Below are 27,331 nucleotides of genomic sequence, written 5' to 3'. Positions count from 1 at the left end.
CGCTCTACAGTGACTCAGTAATACCAGGAACCCCAACCCCACCAGAAAAAAATTAGACAAAGCCATCAATAGTGTAACTTTTATTTAAATACAACTGTTGATTAAATCCTTGAGAACATCCTTGATCATATGCTGCTTTTTGGAGTAATGAAACTAGGTGTAACACAGCACTGATTAAGAATTACAGTGGGGCAAAAAGTATTTAGTCAGCCACCAATTGTGCAAGTTCTCCCACTTAAAAAGATGAGAGAGACCTGTAAAAACTCAACTCGTCGTGTTTGGAGGACAAAGCATGGGGGTGGAAACATCATGCTTTGGGGCTGTTTTTCTGCAAAGGGACCAGGACGACTGATCCGCATAAAGGAAAGAATGAATGGGGCCATGTATCATGAGATTTTGAGTGAAAACCTCCTTCCATCAGCAAGGGCATTGAAGATGAAACGTGGCTGGGTCTTTCAGCATGACAATGATCCCAAACACACCGCCCGGGCAACGAAGGAGTGGCTTCGTAAAAAGCATTTCAAGGTCCTGGAGTGCCCTAGCCAGTCTCCAGATCTCAACCCCATAGAAAATCTTTGGAGGGAGTTGAAAGTCCGTGTTGCCCAGCAACAGCCCCAAAACATCACTGCTCTAGAGGAGATCTGCATGGAGGAATGGGCCAAAATACCAGCAACAGTGTATGAAAACCTTGTGAAGACTTACAGAAAATGTTTGACCTCTGTCACTGCCAACAAGGCGTATATGACATTGTATTGTGATAAACTTTTGTTATTGACCAAATACTTATTTTCCACCATAATTTGCAAATAAATTCATTAAAAATCCTACAATGTGATTTTCTGGATTTTTTAAACTCATTTTGTCTGTCATAGTTGAAGTGTACCTATGATGAAAATTACAGGCCTCTCTCACCTTTTTAAGTGGGGGAACTTGCACAATTGGTGGCTGACTAAATACTTTTTTGCCCCACTGTATGTAGGAATGCACAACACAATGAAGCATATTTACTGCTGGAATGCTTGATCAACTCTACGGCAGAAACCAAGTTGACTTATAGCACCAGAGTTGTTTAGGTGAACGAACACCTGGGGCGGTTGCCCTTCGTGCCCACTCCCATACCCTATAATTCTGTATTACTCTGTGACTAATTTGTATACAGGTTGGCCAGCAAAGACACATACCTGATTGGCAGATGAGTGGCAACCCTGATCAGAAGTACCTGCTGCTCATCGGTTGTTAAAAATGCGGCTTTCGAATTAAAATAAAATTGTACCTACACACTGAAGGATGTAAAGCCGAAATGTCTTTGTACGCTATCCCTGATGCAGTGAAAATAATTTCAATAAAATTGAATAGTAAGCTTTATGCAACATATCTTTGAGTGCGAACCCATTACACCTTTTTGTTTGTCAGTGGTAACTACTGTTCACATCAGAAGTGGTAAACGGGTGTTGAGGTATTCAACTGTTCCATGGTCTTGCATTGTTTTCTGTACGTACTGTAAGAGGTATGTGGTTCTATTGCTAAATCCCACTTTAGTGCTACTTGTAACGGAAATTCAACTCTCCAGACTCCAGTCCCTGTGTGAAAGCTGTGCTCTCTTCTTGCTGTGAGTCTTACAGGGTGTGCTTGTCAAACAGGTATTCTCCCATGGAGCCATGGGTCTCGGAGGAAGTGAGGCGGGTCAGGCTGCCCAGATGGTCACCCAGCTTCTTGATGGTGTCATGGCTGTCGGACAGGAAGTGCTGCTCTAGGAAGTCACACAGCTAAAGAGGAAGTAAAGTTGTATTGTTATGCCCGGGTGCAACTGACAGCCCAGCATTGTCGTCATAGAGATAGATGCATACCGCAGCGGAGGCTTTCTGCAGGTATTCTTACAACATTCTCCGTTCCTCCTTTTCATTTTTTTATCTGCTCAAATCACTAACAGACCAACATGGATGTTATGAGCTTCAGTTATACATAGCTATCAAATACATCTGATCTAATAACACCGAACACCCATTAAAATATGCATAACAGTTAATCACAATGGGATAATTATCATGGATTTACATGGGGGTCAGTGTGAGTGTTGGCACCACGGTGCACTTCGAGGAGGGACGTGTTGAGGGTTTTCTGAAACTCCAGGGAGAAGGTGATGGCATCCAGGCCACCTCGCCAGTCCTCCCTGCTGGGTTTCTGAAACAGAGACAGACCGCGCATTTGAAGGAAAGTTTGAGCAAGGCGAGGCCCAAAACCGCTAATCTAGATCACATAGAGTAGTTATTTGGGATACATCACGCAAGGTTATTTGTAGACTACAATGTAGTCAAACAGGCACAGTGACTTGGCTATCACAACTGCATGTAGGGGCCTGACAAATCAGCGGAATACAGTCAATGCATTCTAGCACCTCCCACATTCCATATTGGGGGTTTCATTTCCGCTTGACTTCTGGCCGGTCACTATGCTTCGCTAACTCAGGGAGGGAGATGTTGCTAAATATGGATCAAATTAGTTAAAATTACATTCACATAATTTGTAAGTTGGAGCAGGATGTTGATTAGACAATTTTAAACAAAGTGTTTGCACATAGTATTACCGCTACAAAGCTAGCAAATGTTTCATTGAAATAACATGGCTGGTTAGCTATCATTTCCACACGCCCTCGGGCCTTCTTTCTTAAAGTGGAACTGACAGCGTTTTAACTACATATGAAAAACAGAATCATAAATCAGTCAAAAATATCCAATTCCCAGTTTATGCTACCAACTTAATTAAGAGGTTTAAAAAATTATAAATAATTACCCCCTTTTTCTCCCCAATTTCGTAGTATCCAATTATTAGTAGTTACTATCTTGTCTCATCGCTACAACTCCCGTACGGGCTCGGGAGAGACGAAGGACGAAAGTCATGCATCCTCCGAAACACAACCCAACCAAGCCGCACTGCTTCTTAACACAGTGCGCATGCAACCCGGAAGCCAGCCGCACCAATGTGTCGAGGAAACACCGTGCACCTGGCGACCTTGGTGCTGGGCACTGCGCCCAGCCCGCCACAGGAGTCGCTGGTGCGAGACAAGGATATCCCTACCGGACAAACACTCCCTAACCCGGACGACGCTAGGCCCACGTCGCCCCACAGACCACTGCGCCACCTGGGAGGCCAAAAATAAGTTGTATTTGACTCAACATTCTACATTAAGGCATTGTTGCAGCTCAATGCATGATTAATATAATTCACCAATACATTTCTTGGTAGTCCAAAATATATTGCTATAAGGTTGTAAATCCCAGCTGGCCTAGTACATTATTTGCTGCCTCCATTCGGGATGCAGTTCAATTTTCGATGACTCAATATTTTGGACAAAAACGGACAAATGTAACTAAGGCTGGGAATGTTAATACAATCAAACAAGCAAGGGCAATAATCACAAATCAGCCATAACGTGGCTAATAGGCTAACGTATCTATTTATGTAGCAAGCTAAAAACACAGCCTAACGTTTGCTAGCTAGCTGCCTAGGAAGATGTCATGAGAGGAGTGACTGACTTTTTCCCCTCATTGTTTTTCGGTGGCTATACACAGCTAGAGATGCAGGTGCCATTTGGTTCACAAACTCACACTGGCTATCTACTCCGATTTCAAAGCACTCGTCTGAATGTGCTAGTGCAGAATAACTGAGGAATTTACGAATCGGCTGAATATGACCGGTGTCAGTAAACGTAGGCAAAAAAACTAAAGGTTAGTCACGAACCCTCTAGATAACATGCAAACAGCCTAGCTAACCAGCCCTGCTAGGGTGAGTCAAATGGTCCGTGTGAGGTGTTCTCTCATTTGTGTCTGAAGTAGCTAGCTAGCCAACTTTATCTTGCAAGCTGCAGAAGGATGAGTAATCTACAATTCCCCATTGTTTATCAGTGCAATTTTGACACCCAACTAGCTGAAACAGTTTGAGAGGGTTTATCTAATGTTACTTCGTTAGATTTTAGCTCATCTTGCTCTGCTAGCATTAGTTGTTGATCTTGTTGTTGTGCATAAAAAAAAAACTTTGATTAACCACATGAATGATTTTGAGATGCACCAATACATAAATACCATAGCTGGCACGCATATCGGTAGAAATGGTAAGATAAATTGGCATTCCAGTTGAAAAAGGTTGCCAACACCTGGTGTAGCCTATCACCGGCAACTTCAGGAGCATAACGGCAAAATCTGTGAAGGCCAGCGGATGGTTGGGTACAGGTTTTTCTGGATCTCTGGCTCACTCTTAAGTCACATCTTTCGTCAAACAGTGCGCTATGTACTGGACGGGGGCTTTTCAAAACATTGGATCATCAATTTATGCAATGAGATCTTGGCTTGCTAGATAGCAAAACCAACCAAATACACCGTAGCAAGCAATAATGTGGTAAACTAATGTTAGCTTCAACTAACATGAGAAGTACATAGACCTACTTCTTTGTAAAACAATGTTAGTCTATATTAGCCAGAAAGCTCTGCTTCTAGCTAGCTAACCAGTCAAGTCTATTGAAGAAGCTGGCTAGCTAGCATCATCTTTGTACTGGTTATACTATATGTTGAAACACTAGTTTTAACATTTCTCACAAGTGTATAGCTGTAGCTTTTAAAATTCTGCGAATGTCATTTAGTAATTTTAACAAATTTGATCCATATTTAACAAGATCTCCACCGGAAATGGCTCCCCTGATAAGAGGGCTTGCAACGTTCAAGAGTGAAATGTGCATTGAGGGAATTTGACAATATTCAACTTAGGAAATCAACTAAATGTATGTAAAAAAATATATAATTAATTTGCTCAAGACCGAGCGAAAATCAGCTTTTGATTTATTCGACTCATTTATTTGCATGTCCAGCACTTATATTTAGCCTCACAATGAAGTGTTTTAACATTTATTTTCAGGACAACCAAGGCTACAAGTAGAACACAAAACAATTTGACAAACAGTTGCATTCATGAGTTTTTATTGACATATGTCAAATAAGTCTGCCAAAGCAAAAATCCAATAAAAATAAATGTATAGGAGTGCTGTATGTACAGAAATGGTTTGCTCCGTGGGAAATTAATATTAACTAGTCAGTGACAACTGTGTGGCGTTTGACAGTAACTAAGTGAGCTTATTACAGTATTAGACACCTTGGATTTCATATGATCTTCTAACGACTCGCGTAGCTTGTGAGCGCACCAGAAACGAGCAAAACATGTTACATGTGCGTGTTTGAGAGTCTCAGCTTTCCATAGACCGATATACAAACTACTAAAAGCTCAAACCATTTGGACTTGAGTCCTTGTCTCATTAATACCACTCTAGCTCAGCCCCCGTTATTTACACACACTAATGGTTGGTACCAATGGATGCAGAAGATGTTTAAAAGGGGTTATTAGTAAGAATCACACCAGCATTAACGTGGGACTCATAGGGAATGAAATGCATGCGATTCATTTTTTTCTGCAACTTTCTGAAATGGCACAGGAATGCCGTCTGTGTGTGTTGTGTGCGCATATGCCTAGTCTATGCTTTGCCTAGCCATTAGCGATAATGATAACTCTCCGCTGGCGGATGGAAAGGCTTTCCTAAAAATCGTACCAATTAAATGTTAACTAAGGATATCATGATTGTTTGCATCAATTCAGTGGGCATTTGTTCTGCAAACCCTGCAATCACATGAGTGCTACAGAAACACAGGTAACCGAACAATGGTCTCTGGCTGGTGGGCGTTGCATTTAAAGGGTAACCACATTTTTATTTATTTATTCCTGATGTGATTTAATCTTTCCTGTAGACTTAGAAAAATAACTAAGTTGGATGTTTAAAAAAAAAAGTGATTTTGAGAGCAAACCCCCCACCCAAAAAAAACAAAACCTGGGAAAACAAAACAAAAATGGAGAATTTGGATAATGAGGGAGAGGGCAATTCTAGGACAGGAAAATCTCTGCCAATCTCACGTACAAAGGCCTTGTAAGCAAAATAAGAGTGAGCATGTTTTGTGGTTAACCGGGGAGAAATAGTAACTTACAGGGATGAGCTGAAGGAGAATGCGACCGCCTCTCATATTCTGGTATTCCAGCAATTTTTCTGCCTGCTCTCTCTCCTTCACAGAGCGCTCCAAGAAAAAACTAGAGAAGCTGCGCAAAGCCACATCGTCCCTGTCGAAATACATCCCCTGGGCGAGAACAGAGAAATACATATTAGATAAAAACAGGTCAGTATCAACAGATCACGTTTTTATAACATGGTGGACCACAGAGTAGAAAATAGCCAGTGCCAGTCAAAGAACTAAACACATGAAAATAACATGGAGAGGGAAGAATAAGAAAGAACATTTAGGAGAGAGGGCCCTATCGGAGTAAGCTAGCGCAGATAAGGGGCTAGATATACACTGAGTACAGCCTCCTGAGTGGCGCAGTGGTCTATGGCACTACAGTGCTAGCTGTGCCACTAGAGATTCTGGGTTTGAGTCCAGGCTCTGTCGCTGCCAGCCGCGACAGAGCGGGTTGTGTTTCGGAGGACAAACGGCTCTCGACCTTCGCCTCTCCCGAGTTCGTACGGGAGTTGCAGCGATGAGACAATTGGATACCACGAATATGGGGAGAAAAGGGGGTAATAAATTAAAATAAAGATATAAACTGATTATACCAAACATTAGGAACGCTTTCCTAATATTGAATTGTGCACCCCCCTTGCCATCAGAACAGCCTCAATTAGTCGGGGCATGGTCGAAAGCGTTCCACAAGGATGCTGGCTCATGTTGACACCAATGCTTCCCACAGTTGTGTCAAGTTGGCTGGATGTCCTTTGGATGGTGGACCATTCTTGATACACACAGGAAACTGTTGTGTGAAAAACCCAGCAGCAATGTAGTTCTTGACACAAACCGGTGTGCCTGGCACCTACAATCATACCTAGTTCAGAGGGGTTTACATTTTTTGTCTTGCCCATTCACCCACTGAATGGCACCCACAATCCATGTCTCAAGGCTTAGAAATCCTTCTATAACCTGTCTCCTCCCCTTCATCTAAACTGATTGAAGTGTATTTAACAAGTCACATCAATAAGGGATCATCACTTTGACCTGGTCAGTCTGTCATGGAAAGAGCAGATATCCTTAATGTTTTGTATACTCTGTGCATTCAGAAAGTATTCAGACGCCTTCACTTTTTCCACATTTTGTTGTTAGACTTATTCTAAAATGGATTAAATTGGGGGTGTCCCCCTCAGTCTACACACAATAGTAATAATGTTACTTCCGGCGCCGACAGAGATGCCCGCCTCGCTTCGCATTCCTAGGAAACTGTGCAGTATTTTTTATCTTAGGTTTTATGACATACAGTCGGGAGGAACTATTGTATATAAGAGCAACATCAACTCACCAACATTACGACCAGGAATACAACTGTCCCGAAGCGGATCCTCTGTTTGGCCCACCACCCAGGACAATGGATCGGATCCCAGCCAGCGACCCAAAACAACGGCGCCATAGAAGGGGCAGATGGCGCGGTCTTCTAGTCAGGCTCCGTAGACGGGTACATCGCACACCACTCCCGAGCATACTACTCGCCAATGTCCAGTCTCTTGACAACAAGGTAAACGAAATCCGAGCAAGGGTTACCTTCCAGAGAGACATCAGAGACTGTAACATTCTTTGTTTCACGGAAACATGGCTCACTCGAGACACGCTATCGGAGTCGGTACAGCCACCTGGTTTCTTCACGCGTCGCACCGACAGAAACAAGCATCTCTCTGGTAAGAAGGGCGGTATGCCTTATGATTAACGAGACATGGTGTGATCATAACAACATACAGGAACCCAAAGTCCTTTTGTTCACCTGACTTAGAATTCCTCACAATCAAATGCCGACCGCATTATCTACCTAGAGAATTCTCTTCGATCATAATCACAGTCGTGTGTATATTCCCCCCCAAGCAGACACAGACGGCCCTGAAAGAACTTCATTCGACTCTATGTAAACTGGAAACCACATATCCTGAGACTGAATTTATTGTAGCTGGGGATTTTAACAAGGCTAATCTGAAAACAAGGCTCCCTAAATACTATCAGCATATCGATTGTGCAACCCAGGCTGGCAAAACCCTGGATCATTGTTATTCTAACTTCCGCGATGCATATAAGGCCCTCCCCCGCCCTCCTTTCGGAAAAGCTGACCACGACTCCATTTTGTTGCTCCCAGCCTATAGACACAAACTAATACAGGAAGCACCCGCGCTCAGGTCTGTTCAACACTGGTCCGACCAATTGGATTCCACACTTCACAATTGCTTCGATCACGTGGACTGGGATATGTTCCGCATAGCATCGAACAACAACATTGATGAATATGCTGATTCCGTGAGCAAGTTTATTAGCAAGTGCATCAGTGATGTTGTACCCACAGTGTCTATTAAAACATTCCCCAACCAGAAACCGTGGATTGATGGCAGTATTCGCGCAAAACTGAAAGCGCGAACCACTGCTTTTAAAGCAGGGCAAGGTGACCAGAAACACGACCGAATACAGACAGTGTAGCTATTCCCTCTGCAAGGCAATCAAACAAGCTAAGCGTCAGTATAGAGAGAAAGTAGAGTCGCAATGCAGCCAACGTGAGTAAAACATTTAAACGTGTTAACCCTCGCAAGGCTGCGTCCTCAGAGCATGCGCAGACCAGTGGCTGGTGTGTTTACGGACATTTTCAATCAATCCTTATCCCAGTCTGCTGTTCCCACATGCTTCAAGAGGGCCACATTTTTCCTATTCCCAAGAAAGCTAAGGTAACTGAGCTAAATGACTACCGCCCCGTAGCACTCACTTCCGTCATCATGAAGTGCTTTGAGAGAGTAGTCAAGAACCATATAACCTCCACCCTACCTGACACCCTAGACCCACTTCAATGAATGCAAGGGCCTTTTGTGAAGCGATGGGTAACGATGCTTCGTGGGTGACTGTTGTTGATGTGTGCAGAGGGTCCCTGGTTCGCGCCCGGGTATGGGCGAGGGGACGGTCTAAAGTTATACTGTTACACTCAGTTTTGTTTTTGGTACCCTTTCCCCAGATCTGTGCCTCGAAAACAATCCTGTCTCATAGCTCTACGGACAATTCCTTTGACCTCACGGCTTGGTCTTTGCTCTGACAACTGTGGGATCTTATAGACAGGTGTGTGCCTTCCAAATCATGTCCAATTAATTGAATTTACCACGGGTGGACCCCAATCAATTTGTAGAAACATCTCAAGGATGATCAATGGAAACAGAAATGCACCTGAGCTCCATTTCAAGTCCCATAGCAAAGGGTCTGAATACTTAAGAATAAAATAAAAAACCTTTTACATAAGATATTTGCAAACATTTCTCAAAAACCTGTTTTCGTTTTGTTATAATGGGGTATTTATTGTGTGTGTAGACTGACAAGGAAAATGTTCATTTAATCAGTTTTAGAATAAGGCTGTAACGTAACAAATGTGGAAAAAGTGAAGGGGTCTGAATACTTTCAGAATGCACTGTACATATTATGTAGACCATACCAGGGAGAGGTAGGTGTAGGATGCAGTCAGCTTGATGTTCACCAGCTTGTTGATGTTCACCTCACTCTCTGGGTGGAAGTTGTGATTTACCTGCGACTGCATCTCTGAAATGGCAAAAAAAGATATGAAATTAATTAAAAGAAAGCAATAGGCCACTGGTATGGAATATATATTGAATCATTTACAAAACCACACCATTACTAGTAACTTTATTTTCTGCAATGAAACAAAGGCAGGAATTCTAAGTAAATAATTAATCATCTATAGAGAACGATAATCTATAGAGAACAAACCGGTACACAGGGATTTGAGTGTATAGCCGGCGGCATACATTCCCCACAGAACGCTGTGGATGGGAGTCTGTTAGATGAATGTGATTTGGTTGTTGAGTGGCTTCACTGCAAGTGTATTGTATGTTTTTTCCCCAGATTTTTTGAGACATTTCACTGGATGTATAAATATGAAGTATCCGCTTGGCGTTTCCACAAGGAAGCCCACTGACGGGCAGTGGGGAGAAGATGGAAAGAGATTGTACTACATTTTGCAAATGAAACATTATATCAATAGTTCAGTTCCCAAAACTATAATCTGTTATGAACAGAGTGGACTAAGTTTTGTAGACTTTAGCCTTTGCCGAAGTTTTAAAATGTCTTGTTTAGGAGTGCAAAGTTGAATTGAGTTATTGCACATGCATTTCACAGAGCAGGGCTTCCCTAACAGAAAACGCAGTTGTATGCTAGAACGGGCCAATAGGATATCGCTAGCTCGTGCTTGGCTCTGCCCACCTTCTTGCTTGTTCTGCCCACTATGGCTCATCTGTTCCCATTGGAAAATACAAGCTGTGGTCCATCTTGGTTTGGTTATTAAAATCTTTGCATTCCCTTTGGAAGGTAAGATTAAAAGGAGTATAGTATCACCACCATCTGCCAGCCTTTGAGCTACCAGTAGCTAGGATGTGTGTGACCGTACCTTCTAAAATAGTATTTAAGTACCCCTGGTCTAACATATCTAGAATCCTGGACATAAAAAGGCATGTCCAAATGGCTGAAAGGAAACTGGCATAAATATTTTTTTTTACCAGTTTCATTTTATTAACAACAAATCAATACAGGAAGTACATGTGGGAACACAAGTATATATAAATAATATACAAAGGACAATTGGGCTAGGGGCGGGGCTAGGGGGTCACAATACACAAGGACCTTAAGGGACATACTTATTATTCTAACAGCTTTTTTGTTAGAGTATTTAATTGTCTTAAAAATACAGTTCCATTTCTTTTTGTAAGGTATGAATATCTGTTTTGCTTCTAAATTAAAATTTGTGAATATGAAATTTGGCCAAAAGAATAATGAAATTAATGACAAAAATGTTTCAGCTTATTTCTATCATAGGTATGAGAAGGACTGGCACCAGTCCTTCTACAATAGTGCAAGATCCTCATGAATGTGTTCAATTATAAATCTGATGTCTTGCCACAGTTTTCTTACATGAATACAATGCCAAAAAAAGATGCAACACTGTTTCTGGGTGGTCATTACAAAAGGAGCAATTTGAGTTGATGTTGTTTTCCTTAAACTTCTTCATGTAGTGGTTGGCAGGATAATATTTATGAATATTTTTAAAAACAAAACTTCCAGTTGGCTCACCAATAGGATATTATTTCAGAACTTATATTCTAAAAACAAATAATAATTTTTATACAATATATCCAGATTGTTCCATATATAATGTGAGGAGAAAATTTTTCCTTATAAATGAACCCTTTCACACGTACCATCACACGGGTGTGATCGTTCTACAGTGGTCCCTGAAGCGCATGATCACACCCCGTGTGATTAGAACACTCATTTAGAACGGCCAGCTTCGAATGACGCAACAATAAGCATTTGAGCTGGCCACACTTTTTTCAGAAACTATTTACACAAACACAGTCCTTACAAAGTTCTGCTTTATCATCTTGGCCAGGTCACAAGTGTACATGAGAACTTGTTCTCAACTTGCCTACCTGGTTAAATAAAGGTGAAATAAATCAAATGTCCAGAATGTAAGCAGCTTATTTTTGGATGCAATGTTCATATACTTCTTATATCTATAGCATAACACAATCCTCCTAACCAGAAAAATGTAGGCTACATTTGTCCTAGCGCTGAGGAAAGATTGACCCAACACAAGCAGTCATATTTTCTAACTCTCGGCTGACATAAACTACAATATGAATTAGCTAATAGCAATTAATATATATAATTAATCACATCACGGGTGAGCTCATCATTGATCGAAATAATTAGGTAAAACACTTTCTAGAAATCGAAAATAATCCGACGATTAGTTTCAGCGCGCAGCCATGCATTTTTTCCTCGCAGAAACCGAAGATGACAAGATGAGTTTGGTCTGTTTATAGTATGCATGTTGAAGGGGTGTGTCATCTACCTTCGTTCACATACCACCATTCATTTCCGGAAGTCCTCAAAAAAATGAGTGAACACTTACTCACTTCATTTTGTTATAACATCTTTGGTCAAACAGACGATTACGTGAAACCCAGAATGCATTGCATGTCAACAAACATGGCTACACAGCTGGAATTGGCTTAGCTCATAATCAGTACAAACTTCAAAAAAGTATTTTACACATAATATGTGCCCATTACAATCTATGCAAGAATCGGAATGCATGATTTGTCACCTAGAATTGAAAACGTGTGAATACGACAGTAAATACACAAATAATTGCCACACGAAACATTTTTTGATAGTGATTTATTGATACAAGTGGCGCGTGCCGGCAGTCAACCACGTACCATCTCACTCTGGGCCATTCAGTGTTGTTGTTTATGTATGTAGCTAGTGAGCTAAGCTGTAGCATTAGCAATGTCTTTGAAAAGGAGACAACTCACAAATGTGGAAATTCTGGAGATTTTTTACAATTATAACAATGAGTCTGAAAGTCAGGAATCAGATTCTGACAGTGACAGTAAGGAGCTGCCCCCCAACCTTGTAGCCATTGAGAACCCTGAATCTGAATTTCCCTTGTCCACTGACGAAGTACCAGGTCCCTTTGAAGATGCTGGTGGTGATGGAGGCAGACCGACAGTGGATGAAGTACAGGAGTTCTGTGGTAGCTGGAAGGCCCCCAGTCATTTCACCCCTCCTGGCTCTGCTGTTTGCAGTCTGGAGTGCAACGCCCCTTGCCATTTCCAACTGAGGCAGAGTGCTTCAAGTGGTTTCTGACAGAGGAGTTGGTGGGAAACAGTAGAGGGGACCAATCGCTATGCCTTGGAGCTACAGAAGAGAGCCAGTAGTGAGGGGGAAACTCACTAAATGGGTGACAACCACAATTAGTGAAATGTATACCTTCCTGGTGCCAGTCCTTCTCATGGGAATAGTAAAGAAGAACTCCCTAAGAGAATACTGGAGCACAGATCCTATGTTTGCAACTCCCTTCTTTGCAAACCTCTTTTCCCAAGACCGCTTCCTAGTTCTGCTGCGATGCCTGCATTTCGTCAACAACGCTACTGCCATCCTAAGTGACCCGTTATACAAAATAAGAAATGTTCTTATCAGCCTGACATCAGCATTTGGTCGTGTCTTTGTGCCATACAAGGACCTATGCATTGATGAGTCCCTGATGTTATGGAAAGGTAGGCTGGCATTCTGTCAATATATTCCCGCCAAAAGGCACAGGTTTGGAGTGAAGTTCTTTGTCATGTGCGTGGTGAAGACAGGATTTGTCTAGGATTTTATAGTATACACAGGGTCCACCACTGACATCCAACATTATGAGGGGCTTGGGGTGTCCGGGTCCGTGGTGATGACCATGCTGGCTCCTCATCTCGGCAAGGGACTTACATGGACAATTGGTACAGCAGTCCCACACTCTTCCACAGCATCTGCTCTCCAACAGCACAGGGGCCTGTGGCACAGTCAGGTCGAACAGGAAGGGGATGCCGGCATACGGATGCAGGAAGATGCAGAGGGGAGGTGGAGTTCCAGGAGAACGGTCAACAGCTGGCAGTAAAGTGGCATGACAAGCGAGACGTCCTTGTCCTCTCCACTGTCCATACAGCAACCATGTCGGCCACAGGGAAGGTGGACCACCTGACGGGAGAGAGAAAGATCAAACCAGATTGTGTGCTTGACTATATCCTCAAAATGGGGGCCGTGGATAAGGCGGATATGATAAACAGCTTTGTGGAATGCACTCTGAATATGACCAAGTGGTATAAGAACATATTTTTTCCATCTGGTCGACACTGCGGTCCTCAACGGCAGCATAGTTCACCACCAACTAACAGGTGAGATGATTACTGAACAAGGTATTTTTGTAACTGGATGTACTGTTCACATAAATCCATTATGCAATTATAGTGACAATATCTCACCCACCTACCCACTGCCTCATCATCCTCATCACTACCTCATAGGTAAAGTAATTACCTACCAAAAGTACAGAGAGAAGCTCATGAGAGAGCTGCTGGAGGAGCACCACACCCCTCGGCGCCCATCCACTGGGGGTCGTCCTGCTGTAGACAATCCCCTACACCTCACTACACAGCATTTTCCCTGCAAAGTCCCTCAAACTGCTGCTCAAGGTAGTCGCACACGGAGGCACTGCTAAGTCTGCCTGTCTGGCGCCAGGAGAAGATGACAAAATACATGTGTTTAGCTTGTGATACACCTCTATGTATTTCACCATGCTTTGAGGAGTATCACATGTTCAAGCATTATTGAGCACATCTGCAGCAATATGTGACTGACTGACCTGACAGGTGACTTGACAGGTGACCTGCCATGATACTATGCCTTTAGAGGTGGGGGTGGAAATGCAGTTGTTGTTCAGTCACTGCATGAATATTAAATATGGTTATGCATATTCAGTTTTGTCCTCTAGTACAACAAGTTGTTGAACCAACTACCAATAAAATAGACGACTATTACATATTGGCCTGTGTGTTTTCTTGCTGTGTTTTCATCCAGTACAACTGTTAAGGAGTGTAGGTTAGCAAACAAAAGCTGTCCTCATTCTTCAGCTCCAAAGATGTCCAATTCCAGTTATGATATTGGCAAATACTGTTTGTGGTTTCTGAAAGTACAAAATAAAGGGGGAAATATTAATTAGAATACAATATTAGGATATAGCAATATTACAAATAAGTAACATAATGAACACTGCTAAAAAATAGTTTATTGCATTGACAAAATCACAGATTTGAGTTATAACAGTAAGAAACTAACTTTTGAGCTCCACAAGGGGGCAAGGCAGGGCAGAACAGAGCTATACAATGATGGCCTATACCGGCCAGACTCGGACAACGCTGGGCCAATCATGCGCTGCCCTATGGGACTCCCAATCACAGCCAGTTGTGATACAGCCTGGATTTGAACCAGGGTGTCTGTAGTGATGCCTCTAGCACTGAGATGCAGTGGCATAGACCGCTGCACCACTTGGGAGTCATAAGGCCAGGGTAGCTTCAAAATACAACACAAGCTGATACTTCTGACGCAACTAGCATTGTTTTACAGAGCTAATGGAAGAATGTAGCTAGCTACCTAAGGTTATAAAATGAGTAACATTACCTCACGTGTCTGCGGTTATAAAGAATATACACACATATCTTATGCTCCATACATAGTGAGCTACAGCAGAAACGGCATACGGAAACTAACATAATAAGGCACTTACTTTGATAGAAACGCTGCATGGATTTGAACCAGGGAGTCTGTAGTGACATCTCTAGCATTGATGTGCTGTGCCTTTGACCGCTGTGCCACTTGGGAGTCATAAGGTCATGTAGCTTCAAAATACATCACAAGATAATACTTCTCTGACGCAATTAGCATTGTTTTACAGAGCTGATAGAAGTAGCTAGCTGCATAAGCACGATTGAATATAACACCATGAAGGTTATAAAATGAGTAACGTTACCTCACGTGTCTGCGGTTATAATGAATATACACAAATATATGATGCTCTATACATACAGTATGCTACAATAGAAACGACATACAGAAACTATTACAACGTAATAATTCACTTTGATAGAAAAGCACACATTTCCAAAGTTATTATTAGTAACGAAAACAATGACTGCAATGAGGGCAACAGATGGAAAATGTGAACACGTGTGCAGATCCTGTTCTGACGGGAGATGAGCAAATGTCTGCAGACTTGAACTGCACAAACAATTGGGAAGTGCTTGGGAATTTTGTCTGGGTCAGAAATGTCCCAAATATTAAATTGTCCACAAAAGTAAAAATGAAAATTTTTATGAGAATGAATGAGGTGGAACACACCTAAATTCAAACTGTTCTTAGAAAATAAAAACTTGTTAGAAATTCATTTGAAATTGAAGTTGAAACAGCCTATAAATAAAAACAGGCTGCGTGCTTTTAGTTTGAGGGCAGTGTGGATTAAATGCACTGTTACGCATCAATCACATTCTGGAATGGAGAGAACATGCTAACATCTTGTGCATTTTAAAAAACTCACGCTGGGGCGACCGTTAGAGATATTTGAAACTCAAGCATGAAAGGGTTTTAAGGACCATGACAAGAAAACCTGCCGATGAAAAGCAGAAAGTTTCACTGGAACTTTGTCAATATTATAATTGCAAACCAACATGAAGTTAAGGCCACCAAAAGTAGAGAAGACATGAGGAATAAAATTACACATAGAAGTGTGTCTTCTTAGGAATTGTTTTATACAATGATCTTAAAAACTATTATTTAAGGTAGTAAAATCCAGCCCTCATAAGTGTTCAATACAACAGTTTTCCTAATGTAATGGGTATGGTTTCTCCACAGAAAGTAGAAAATCATCTGGTCTATCTCCTTGCTTATTTTACTATCAAGATATAAAAGATAGAGCGCCATATGTTAGTCTAGAGATAACCAAGGCTGAAGTTATTAGGACTTCCTTTTAAAAGATAAGTCCCTCTGTAGCCATTTAGCATTGTAGGAGGGAGAACATTGTTTTTAATACTCTAAAAAGACATCAAATAGGAAGGGAGCTACTTGTTCAGAAAATAATTTGTAAAATTCTGATGAATTCCATCAACACCTGGTGATTTATTGTTCTTTAGATGTTTGATAGACTATAATCTCCTTAACTTTGATGGGTTCACACTGTTTAGATTCTATATCACTGAGAGTGAACATTATTCAGTGGAGTCAAAAATCATATCTGTGGATTCCTGACAGTACGTAGAGCTATACAATTTTCTGTAAAAATTGCTACAGTATTTAGCAATTAATTTTGGTCATCTGTAATAAACACCCATGTTTAACTTATGGATAGTGACATTTGATTTTTTATGAATTTATTTGCAAATTATGGTGGAAAATAAGTATTTCGTCAATAAAAAAATCTTCAATACTTTGTTATATACCCTTTGTTGGCAATGACAGAGGTCAAACGTTTTCTGTAAGTCTTCACAAGGTTTTCATACACTGTTGCTGGTATTTTGGCCCATTCCTCCATGCAGATCTACTCTAGAGCAGTGATGTTTTGGGGCTGTTGCTGGGCAACACGGACTTTCAACTCCCTCCAAAGATTTTCTATGGGGTTAAGATCTGGAGACTGGCAAGGCCACTCCAGGACCTTGAAATGCTTCTTACGAAGCCACTCCTTCGTTGCCCAGGCGGTGTGTTTGGGATCATTGTCATGCTGAAAGACCCAGCCACGTTTCATCTTCAATGCCCTTGCTGATGGATTTCACTCAAAATCTCACGATACATGGCCCCATTCATTCTTTCCTTTACACGGATCAGTCGTCCTGGTCCCTTTGCAGAAAAACAGCCCCAAAGCATGATGTTTCCACCCCCATGCTTCACAGTAGGTATGGTGTTCTTTGGATGCAACTCAGCATTCTTTGTCCTCCAAACACGACGAGTTGAGTTAACCAAAAAGTTATATTTTGGTTTCATCTGACATTCTCCCAATCTTCTTCTGGATCATCCAAATGCTCTCCAGCAAACTTCCGACGGGCCTGGACATGTACTGGCTTAAGCAGGGAGACACGTCTGGCACTGCAGGATTTGAGTCCCTGGCGACGTAGTGTGTTACTGATGGTAGGCTTTGTTACTTTGGTCCCAGCTCTCTGCAGGTCATTCACTAGGTCCCCCCGTGTGGTCCTGGGATTTTTGACCCCACGGGGTGAGATCTTGCGTGGAGCCCCAGATCGAGGGAGATTATCAGTAGTCTTGTATGTCTTCCATTTCCTAATAATTGCTCCCACAGTTGATTTCTTCAAACCAAGCTGCTTACCTATTGCAGATTCAGTCTTCCCAGCCTGGTGCAGGTCTACAATTTTGTTTCTGGTGTCCTTTGACAGCTCTTTGGTCTTGGCCATAGTGGAGTTTGGAGTGTGACTGTTTGAGGTTGTGGACAGGTGTCTTTTATACTGATAACATGTTCAAACAGGTGCCATTAATACAGGTAACGAGTGGAGGACAGAGGAGCCTCTTAAAGAAGAAGTTACAGGTCTGTTAGAGACAGAAATCTTGCTTGTTTGTAAGTGACCAAATACACTGCTCAAAAAAATAAAGGGAACACTTAAACAGGACAGTGTAACTCCAAGTCAATCACACTTCTGTGAAATCAAACTGTCCACTTAGGAAGCAACACTGATTGACAATACATTTCACATGCTGTTGTGCAAATGGAATAGAGGTGGACATTATAGGTAATTAGCAAGACACCCCCAATAAAGGAGGGGCTCTGCAGGTGGTGACCACAGACCACTTCTCAGGTCCTATGCTTCCTGGCTGATGTTTTGGTCACTTTTGAATGCTGGCGGTGCTTTCACTCTAGTGGTAGCATGAGACGGAGTCTACAACCCACACAAGTGGCTCAGGTAGTGCAGCTCATCCAGGATGACACATCAATGCGAGCTGTGGCAAGAAGGTTTGCCGTGTCTGTCAGCGTAGTGTCCAGAGCATGGAGGCGCTACCAGGAGACAGGCCAGTACACCAGGAGATGTGGAGGAGGCCGTAGGGGGGCAACTACCCAGCAGCAGGACCGCTACCTCCGCCTATGTGCAAGGAGGAGCACTGCCAGAGCCCTGCAAAATGACCTCCAGCAGGCCACAAATGTGCACGCGTCTGCTCAAACAGTCAGAAACAGACTCCATGAGGGTGGTATGAGGGCCCGACGTCCACAGGTGGGGGTTGTGCTTACAGCCCAACACCGTGTAGGACGTTTGGCATTTGCCAGAGAACACCAAGATTGGCAAATTTGCCACTGGCGCCCTGTGCTCTTCACAGATGAAAGCAGGTTCACACTGAGCACATGTGACAGACGTGACAGAGTCTGGAGACGCCGTGGAGTACGTTCTGCTGCCTGCAACATCCTCCAGCATGACCGGTTTGGCGGTGGGTCAGTCATGGTGTGGGGTGGCATTTCTTTGGCGGGCCAGACAGCCCTCCATGTGCTCGCCAGAGGTAGCCTGACTGCCATTAGGTACCGAGATGAGATCCTCAGACCCCTTGTGAGACCATATGCTGGTGCGGTTGGCCCTGGGTTCCGCCTAATGCAAGACAATGCTAGACCTCGTGTGGCTGGAGTGTGTCAGCAGTTCCTGCAAGAGGAGGGCATTGATGCTATGGACTGGCCCGCCCGTTCCCCAGACCTGAATCCAATTGAGCACATCTGGGACATCATGTCTCGCTCCATCCACCAACGCCACGTTGCACCACAGACTGTCTAGGAGTTGGCGGATGCTTTAGTCCAGGTCTGGGAGGAGATCCCTCAGGAGACCATCCGCCACCTCATCAGGAGCATGCCCAGGCATTGTAGGGAGGTCATACAGGCACGTGGAGGCCACACACACTACTGAGCCTCATTTTGACTTGTTTTAAGGACATTACATCAAAGTTAGATCAGCCTGTAGTGTGGTTTTCCACTAATTTTGAGTGTGACCCCAAATCCAGACCTTTTGTTGTCAGCACATTCAACTATGTAAAGAAAAAAGTATTTAATAAGAATAGTTCATTCATTCAGATCTAGGATGTGTTATTTTAGTGTTCCATTCATTTTTTTGAGCAGTGTACTTATTTTCCACCATAATTTGCAAATAAATTAATAAAAAATCCTACAATGTGATTTTCTGGATTTTTTTTCTCATTTTGTCTGTCATAGTTGAAGTGTACCTATGATGAAAATTACAGGCCTCATCTTTTTAAGTGGGAGAACTTGCACAATTGGTGGCTGACTAAATACTTTTTTGCCCCACTGTATTATCCAGTTTATTTTGTAACTCAATCAGTTCCATCTTCTCCTCCCGAGAGGCCGGCTGGGGACCTCTGAGAAAGGGAAGTTCTCTTAATGATCACCTTTTCCTCCTCAGCTCTTCTGGTCTTAGCAAGATTACTACCATATTTTCTAAGGTATTTGGACACTTCAAATTTAAAGAGCTCCCAGTTCATGCAATAAGATTTTTCTTCACAAGCCCTTTCCCAAAAGTGTGAAAGCAGATCTTTACCCTCAATCTTAACTATATCATTATTTAATAATGAGCTATTCAGCTTCCAGTAGGATGGCCTACCAAGGTTAGTATCAGGGGGAAATGTTTTGATATCAATGTAAATGGCCCTATGGTCTGTGAGGGGAGTAGTACAAATACTTGTAGTAACACAGTCACTATCAATACATTTGGATATAAGCCAAAAATCTATTCTGGATTGTCTGGAACCTGTTTTGTTACTCCAAGTGAATGATCTGTTAGCAGGAAACCTCTCTCTCCATATATCAGTAAGATCAAACTATTCCATAAAAAGTATTAAACCCAAATTCTGATTGGTTGGCCTACCTGGGGGCCATCTATCAGTTGAATTATCTATATTAATCTTAAAGTCCCCTCCTATCAATAATAATAATAAACTCAGAAATGTAGATAACCAATGAAGTATATGTTTCTCTATAGATTCAAGCAACTCATCATTCTCATGTTTGGTGTTGTACCTGTAGAAGTTTACAATAATGAGCATAATATCATTGTAATTGATCACAAGACAAATAAAGTGACCAAAGGGGTCACATTCTGAGTGTGGAATATTACCAAAGGGATTTTTCATTATAATGACACCAGCAGTGAGTTCAGATCCATGGGAAAGCCAAATATGGTTGCCCCACTGTGACCTCCAGAAGTTGGCATCAGCCAAAATGGAGTGAGACTCTTGAAAAAAGCAAAAAATCTGTTTGAAATTGTTGAGCAAATAAAAATAAGGCCTTGTGCATTGTTTTGTAACACCCTAGCATTAAGAGAAACTATAGACAGAACAAAGATTATATAAAGTATAAACTGTAGTAGGAGTCGTCAAAAACGTAGGAGCAGTGAACGTAAGCGATAAGGAACCGAGATCTTCAGCATTTAAGTCAACTAAGTGAAAATAGCTTATTCCATAAACTCTGAGCTAGATGTTGTCCGGCTTTTGAAATTCAACTCAACTGAAAAAATTTTCAAGACCAAACCAAGGGTTCTTTGTAGTAAGAGACTAAAAACCCTCTTTAGTGGAATCAGGAACTATTCTGAGAAAATACAAAATAATAATTTAAATTAAAAGGGTACCTACTACTTTAAGTGCATATGAAAACTGATCATAAAAAAATTGAATAAAAAATGTTTTACATACATGTTTCTAAGACCCTTTTCACTTGGAAATAAGTATTAATAACTAAATAGAACAACCGTGTAAAGTCAGAGTAGACCTGTTTGCTCTTTAAAAACAGTATCTTAGTTACTGTATACATAAAAAATAAATACAACTTTCAGTCTTCTTCGTAAGTTTGTAAACAAAATAGGCCTTCTCGTCATACAAGACCAAACTAATAACTTGAAGTACCTGAGTATTCTGAAAAATTGTCACCTGATGCTTGTTAGGTAAAGTAAACAATACAAGGAAAATGATAATACCATGGCCGAAACCATCAATCTGTTCCTTCTGGTGAGATTTTAGGGAGGAATATAGATTTCTGAACCGTTGACGAAGCGTCGTCCTCCGAAGTAAGCCTCATTTCGTACTTTCTTGATCTTTGGCCACAACTTGTTCCTTCTTTCTAATTCCTCTGGGCTGAGACGCTCGGCGAAACGCATACCATGGCTCTGAAGGAAGGCGTTCTTTCCTATCAGCTTTCCAGACAGCATCGTTGTATAATCTGGCAATGAATAGGATGATGATACCCCTTGGTCTTGAATTGTTTTGCTGTTGCTTCTTGCCGAGGCGATGCACGACGTCCATGGTACCACCAACTTTGTTCTTCTCTGCAGGCATAACTTCTTGGCAGATGCGGATAGCCTCTCCTCGCACATCCTCATTCTCCACCAATCCGTGGAGTCTCAGGTTCCATCTTCTTGTGTATTGTTCCAGATCAGTGAGACGTCTATGGTAGACATTGTTATTATTTTTTCCACATCCTTGATTTCACCACATACAAACTCCAGTCTTTTTCAAGCCTTCGATAACCATGGTGGTCGTGCCTACCATTTTCTCAATGGCGTCAGACTTGGAGTTGATGAGTAAGGAGAGGGTAGCGACGATGTCAGAGTTCATGTTGGGGTTTTTGGAGGGTGGAGGTTTGCACGGAGTAACCGGTAAAGGGGGGGGAATTCATCATCTTCAACAGCATTCGAAAGTATGATATTATCCATAGGGCAAGCGTAGTTATGGCAGTTGTCTATAAGCACGTTTCTCTCTTGTTGATTAGCAATAGAACGGCTAGCTTCTTCCTTTCTATTTTTGTCACGACTTCGCATGGTCAAACAACTACCTCTTTCCCAACTGTATTTAATTTTTATTTATTTATTTATTTTGCTCCCCATTATTTTTATTTCTACTTTGCACATTCTTCCATTGCAAAACTACCATTCCAGTGTTTTACTTGCTATATTGTATTTACTTTGCCACCATGGCCTTTACCTCCCTTCTCACCTCATTTGCTCACATTGTATATAGACTTGTTTATACTGTATTATTGACTGTATGTTTGTTTTACTCCATGTGTAACTCTGTGTCGTTGTATCTGTCGAACTGCTTTGCTTTATCTTGGCCAGGTCGCAATTGTAAATTAAAACTTGTTCTCAACTTGCCTACCTGATTAAATAAAGGTAAAATAAAATAAATAAATAAATGGTCATGCCGAAATAAATTATCAAATTCTTATTCCAGTCACAGGAAAGTAATTATATCTTGAACAAATAAAAACAGTAATAGTGATGACTGTAAACTTGTTTTTCCATAATCTTTCTGAATTTTGTTGCGGAGCTCGGTAAAAAAAGAGCGTATGTTCAAGCCGCCATCTTGGCCTCCTCATATATATATATATATATATATATATATATATATATATATACACACACCAGTTTAATTTGAGGACAACAATGTTGACAGCTGCGCCATAAACGTTGCAAAATAAATGGGAAGAGATCAGAGATAAACCATGTTCAATGGAATTGGTACATGAACGGGTACAAAAAAAACTATACCTGGTTCAACACTTAAGAGTTTTTAAATGTAAAATTATATAAAATTCTTGCCACCAACAGAATGCTATATATATGCACGACAGTGAGAGTGACCTAACGTTACAGCACGTAATTAGCGGTAGTTAGCTAACAGACAAACACGAGGAATGCAGAGCAACTGGCTAGGCCACCAACATGGGTGTAGTTCTCTGATAAGGCACATTTGAGATAGCCATTAGCTACATAACTAGGTTGTTGATGTTACCCAAATCAATATTAGCTAACGTTCGCTAGCCACTGCAAACGATTTAAAAAAATGTCTCACACAAATACTTGTAAACCTCCAGCTAATTGCATTGATATATCGAATACTGAGGTACCAGAATGTTCTACTTACGTTCTCCCTTTGTTTCTAATCACTAGAAACGTTAGTTTATTTGAGAAACTGCACTATCTTGCAGAGACTTTTCAACATTGACCCGTCAAAAACATTAAATAAGTACTTCCGGGTCAGAAATTGTCAAACTAAAAGTAGAAAAGTGTCATTAACCTGTATTTATTAATGATGTATGAAAAATGCATGTCTAAACATTAACAATGATTTATATGTGTTCATATTTAGGTGACATACAATCTGGGTTTTAAAACATGTTTGGAGGTCAAATCACTGTATATCAATGGAGGCTGCTGAAGGCAGGACTGCTCATAATATAAACTGGAACGTTCTAGACATTATTATGAGCCGTCCTCCCCTCAGCAGCCTCCACTACTGTGTATGTATTACATATTGTCTTATAGAGAAAAAAAATATTATTTGTGCCAATGTAAAAGTGGGGTAAGGAGTACTCAATAGGGTCTGTAGAATCTATATATTTTGTACATTTCATAGGGCTCTGAGTGTTGCTGAACTTTTACTCTGCCCATTACATTGTCCTTAATGCAAATAACTGTATATGTATTACATATTGGCTTATAGAGAAAAAAAACTAGTATTTGTGCCAATGTAAAAGTTGGCTGGAGAGTACTCAATAGGGTCTGTATAGTCTTTGTATGGTGTCATTTCATAGGGCTCTGAAAAATACAGAGTGTTGCTGGCCTTTTACAGTGGTCAAACAGCTTAATTAAAATGGGGTGCCTGGACACTACAATGCCTTCTGAAAGTATTCATACCCCTTGACTTATTTCACATTTTGTTGTGTTACAGCCTGAATTCGAAATGGATTAAATATTTTTTTCTCACCCATCTACACACAATAACCCATCATGAAAAAGTGGAAACATATTTATATACATTTTTGTACATTCTTTGAAAATAAAATACTAAGATATCTAATTTACATAAGTATTCACACTCCAAAGTCAATACTTTGTGGAAGCACCTTTGGCGGCGATTACAGATGAGTCTTTTTGGGTAAGTCTCTAAGAGCTTTGCACACCTGGATTGTACAATATTTCCCCATTTAAAAGAAAATCTTCAAGCTCTGTCAAGTTGTTTGTTGATCATTGCTAGACAGCCGTTTTCAAGTCTTGCCATATATTTTCAAGCCGATTTAAGTCAAAACTTTAACTGGGCCATCCAGGAATATTCAATGTAAGCAACTCCAGTGTATATTTGGCCTTGTGTTTTAGGTTGTTGCCCTGCTGAAAGGTGAATTTATCTCTTAGTGTCTCTTGGAAAGCAGACTGAACCAGGTTTTCCTCTAGGACTTTGCCTGTGCTTATAGGTGTATTCTGTTTCTTTTTATCCTCCAAAAAACTCCCTAGCCAATGACAAGCATACCCAAAACATGATGCAGCCACCACCATGCTTGAAAATATGAAGTGTGGTACTCGGTGATGTGTTGTGTTGGATTTGCCCCAAACATAACGCTTTATATTCAGGACAAAAAGTTAATTTCCTTTCCACATTTCTTGCAGTATTACTTAAGTGCCTTGTTGCAAACATGATAGATGTTTTGACATTTTTTATTCTGTACAGGCTTCCTTCTTTTCACTCTGTCATTTAGGTTAGTATTGTAGAGGAACTAAAATGTTGTTGATCCATCCTCAGTTTTCTCACATCACAACCTTTTAAACTCTAACGGTTTTAAAACCACCATTGGCCTCATGGTGAAATTCCTAAGCAGTTTCCTTCCTCTACTGCAACTGAGTTAGGAAGGACGCCTGTATCTTTGTAGTGACTGGGTGTATTGATACACCATTCAAAGTGTAATTAATAACTTCACCATGCTCAAAGGTACAGTATATTCAGCGTCTGCTTTAATTATTATTTTTTTTTTTACACATCTACCAATCAGTGCCCTTCTTTGTGAGGCATTGAAAAACCTCCCTGGTCTATGTGGTTGAATCTGTGCTTGAAATGCACTATTGATTGAGTACTTTAGCAGAGACGGGTACATTTTTCTCTCTACAGTCCAATGTGTGTAGGGTACAGAGATGGGGTAGTCATTCAAAAATCATGTTAACTACTACTATTGAACACAGAATGAGTCCATGCAACTTTTTATGCAATTTGTTAAGCACATTATTTAGGCTTGCCATAACAAAGGGGCTGAAAATGTATTGACTCAAGACATTTCAGCTTTAATTTTGTATTAATTTCTTTAAAAAATGTAGAAACAAAACTACACTTTGACATTATGGGGTATTGTGTATAGATTAGTATTGCAATTTGTTTGTGCAATACAACAAAAATACAGTCAGACCTTTCCTAAATTTAACATTTCAAAATTGCATTTATTGAACAATAGCACCAGTAAATGAACAAGAATCATGCAAATAAAATAACTATGTATAGAATATATATATATATATATATTGTATAACAGTATGTAATTGACAATATTGATAATATCGAGAGTCTTATTCTGATGACATGATGATCGATGCTTGACTGCCGTTTTGATCAAATAAAAAAGTTACAGACGCAAAGATATCATACCCCCCCACCCTCTCAAAAAATGCTTGGGATTATGATGCTTGTGCGTCTAACTCTCTCACTCATCATTATTCACGATTCATTCAGGATCATGATAGCATCCATGATAGCATCCACATTAATGTAGAAGTGTTTAGAAACATGTGACTCCAAAATGACACAATACATTATTCACCATTCATTTCTATTGGGCACAAAATAATCTGAAACACAACCAAAACAAACTGCAAATGCAAGTCACAAGCTTGACGTAGTCATTGTGTGCTACTGTATGAATATCGGACCAAATACTTAACTTTTTACTACTTTAATACACATATAAGTGAATTTGTGCCAATGCTTTTGGTCCCACCAATACGTTTTCATTCACATCACTTCAGAATGTGTTGCTGTAAACACAAAGGAAAAACAAATGGTCTGTTTCAGTTTCTGAGAGCGAAGAGAAAGGGATAACTGGGCCAAAAATCTGTCTTCTCCAACTCACCAAGCGAGTCGCTTAGTTTCTGTATTGAGGTCAATGAGAGAGTGTCGAATTTTGTCAGCAAATTTTTCTTATGGCTTATTTGCTACGGGAGGTTTATTTGACCTAATATAAGTTTCGCAATACTTAGAAGTGTACTGATATAAGTAGGACACGTGACATCCCGGTAACTGTGAGGAAAAAAAACCTTTATTGCGGAGTTGTCTCAAGATGGCCATGCATATTCATAACAAGAGCCTTGTAGCATAGCGTCTCTCTCATTGAATACTAGGCGGTTGATGTCAACCCCTTTCATTGAATATTCAAAAAGTATCAAAACAGTAAGATTCAATTGAAGCTATTATATAAAATATTTGCTACGAAAAGATAGCTCAATGTATGGGGGCGTTGAACAGTCGGCCTTCTGCAGACTCTGCCACAAGGAAACGTAATCAATAGAACATATTTTCTGCACAGGAGGTTGCTGACACTTTAATTGGGGAGGACAGGCTCGTGGTAATGGCTGGAGCGGAATATGTGGAACGGTATTAAAAACAGCAAACACATTGTTTCCAATCCATTTGCTCCGTTCCAGCCATTATTATGAGCCGTCGTCCCCTCAGCAGGCTCCACTGATTTTTCTGGTACTGTCCATCGGTGGCTCTTTTGGAGTCAGGTCCAGGAATGGTTATGTCATAATATGAGGGTTCAGATGGACCTGCAAACTGTATTGTTAGGGGATCTGAAAAACCATGATCAGTCAATTGGAAATATCCTTATACTCTTGGGTAAAGAATTTATTTTAAGGGCAATTTCAGCAGAAATGTTACAAATAGGGAGGTTCAGGACCCTCAAGACATCACAGTAAAATGGAGAGATGTACTGCAAAGGAGAGAGCAAAATGACATTAAACTGGGAAAGATGGGTTCATCTGGACATTGGAAGGTTGGAG

At 41.0% G+C, this 27,331-nt stretch overlaps 1 protein-coding gene across 1 annotated transcript; it reads right to left on the bottom strand.

Moving 5' to 3' along the window:
• Nucleotides 1-65: 65 nt before the first annotated feature.
• On the bottom strand, nt 66-23,508 carry zgc:56095 (ferritin). Its single transcript, XM_020453754.2, has 5 exons — nt 23,379-23,508; nt 9,520-9,623; nt 6,021-6,167; nt 2,056-2,181; nt 66-1,766 (listed from the first exon to the last, which is right to left on the bottom strand). The coding sequence occupies exons 2-5, from the start codon at nt 9,619-9,621 to the stop codon at nt 1,617-1,619; spliced, it is 525 nt and encodes a 174-aa protein (XP_020309343.1). The 5' UTR covers nt 9,622-9,623; nt 23,379-23,508; the 3' UTR covers nt 66-1,616.
• Between the last annotated feature and the right edge of the window lie 3,823 nt (nt 23,509-27,331).

The sequence above is a fragment of the Oncorhynchus kisutch genome, linkage group LG20 (genome assembly GCF_002021735.2).
Source record: "Oncorhynchus kisutch isolate 150728-3 linkage group LG20, Okis_V2, whole genome shotgun sequence".
Classification (NCBI taxonomy): domain Eukaryota; kingdom Metazoa; phylum Chordata; class Actinopteri; order Salmoniformes; family Salmonidae; genus Oncorhynchus; species Oncorhynchus kisutch.
Note: the sequence above shows the minus strand (reverse complement) of the source record. Positions and strands in the feature narration are given on the sequence as shown.

Coding starts and splice junctions, on each gene's coding strand:
- zgc:56095 (XM_020453754.2), bottom strand. CDS start 9,621: ATGCAGTCGCAGGTAAATCACAACTTCCACCCAGAGAGTGAGGTGAAC. Junction 6,168..9,519: donor CCTACACCTACCTCTCCCTG/GTATGGTCTACA, acceptor GTTCTCGCCCAG/GGGATGTATTTCGACAGGGA. Junction 2,182..6,020: donor TTCTCCTTCAGCTCATCCCT/GTAAGTTACTAT, acceptor TCTCTGTTTCAG/AAACCCAGCAGGGAGGACTG.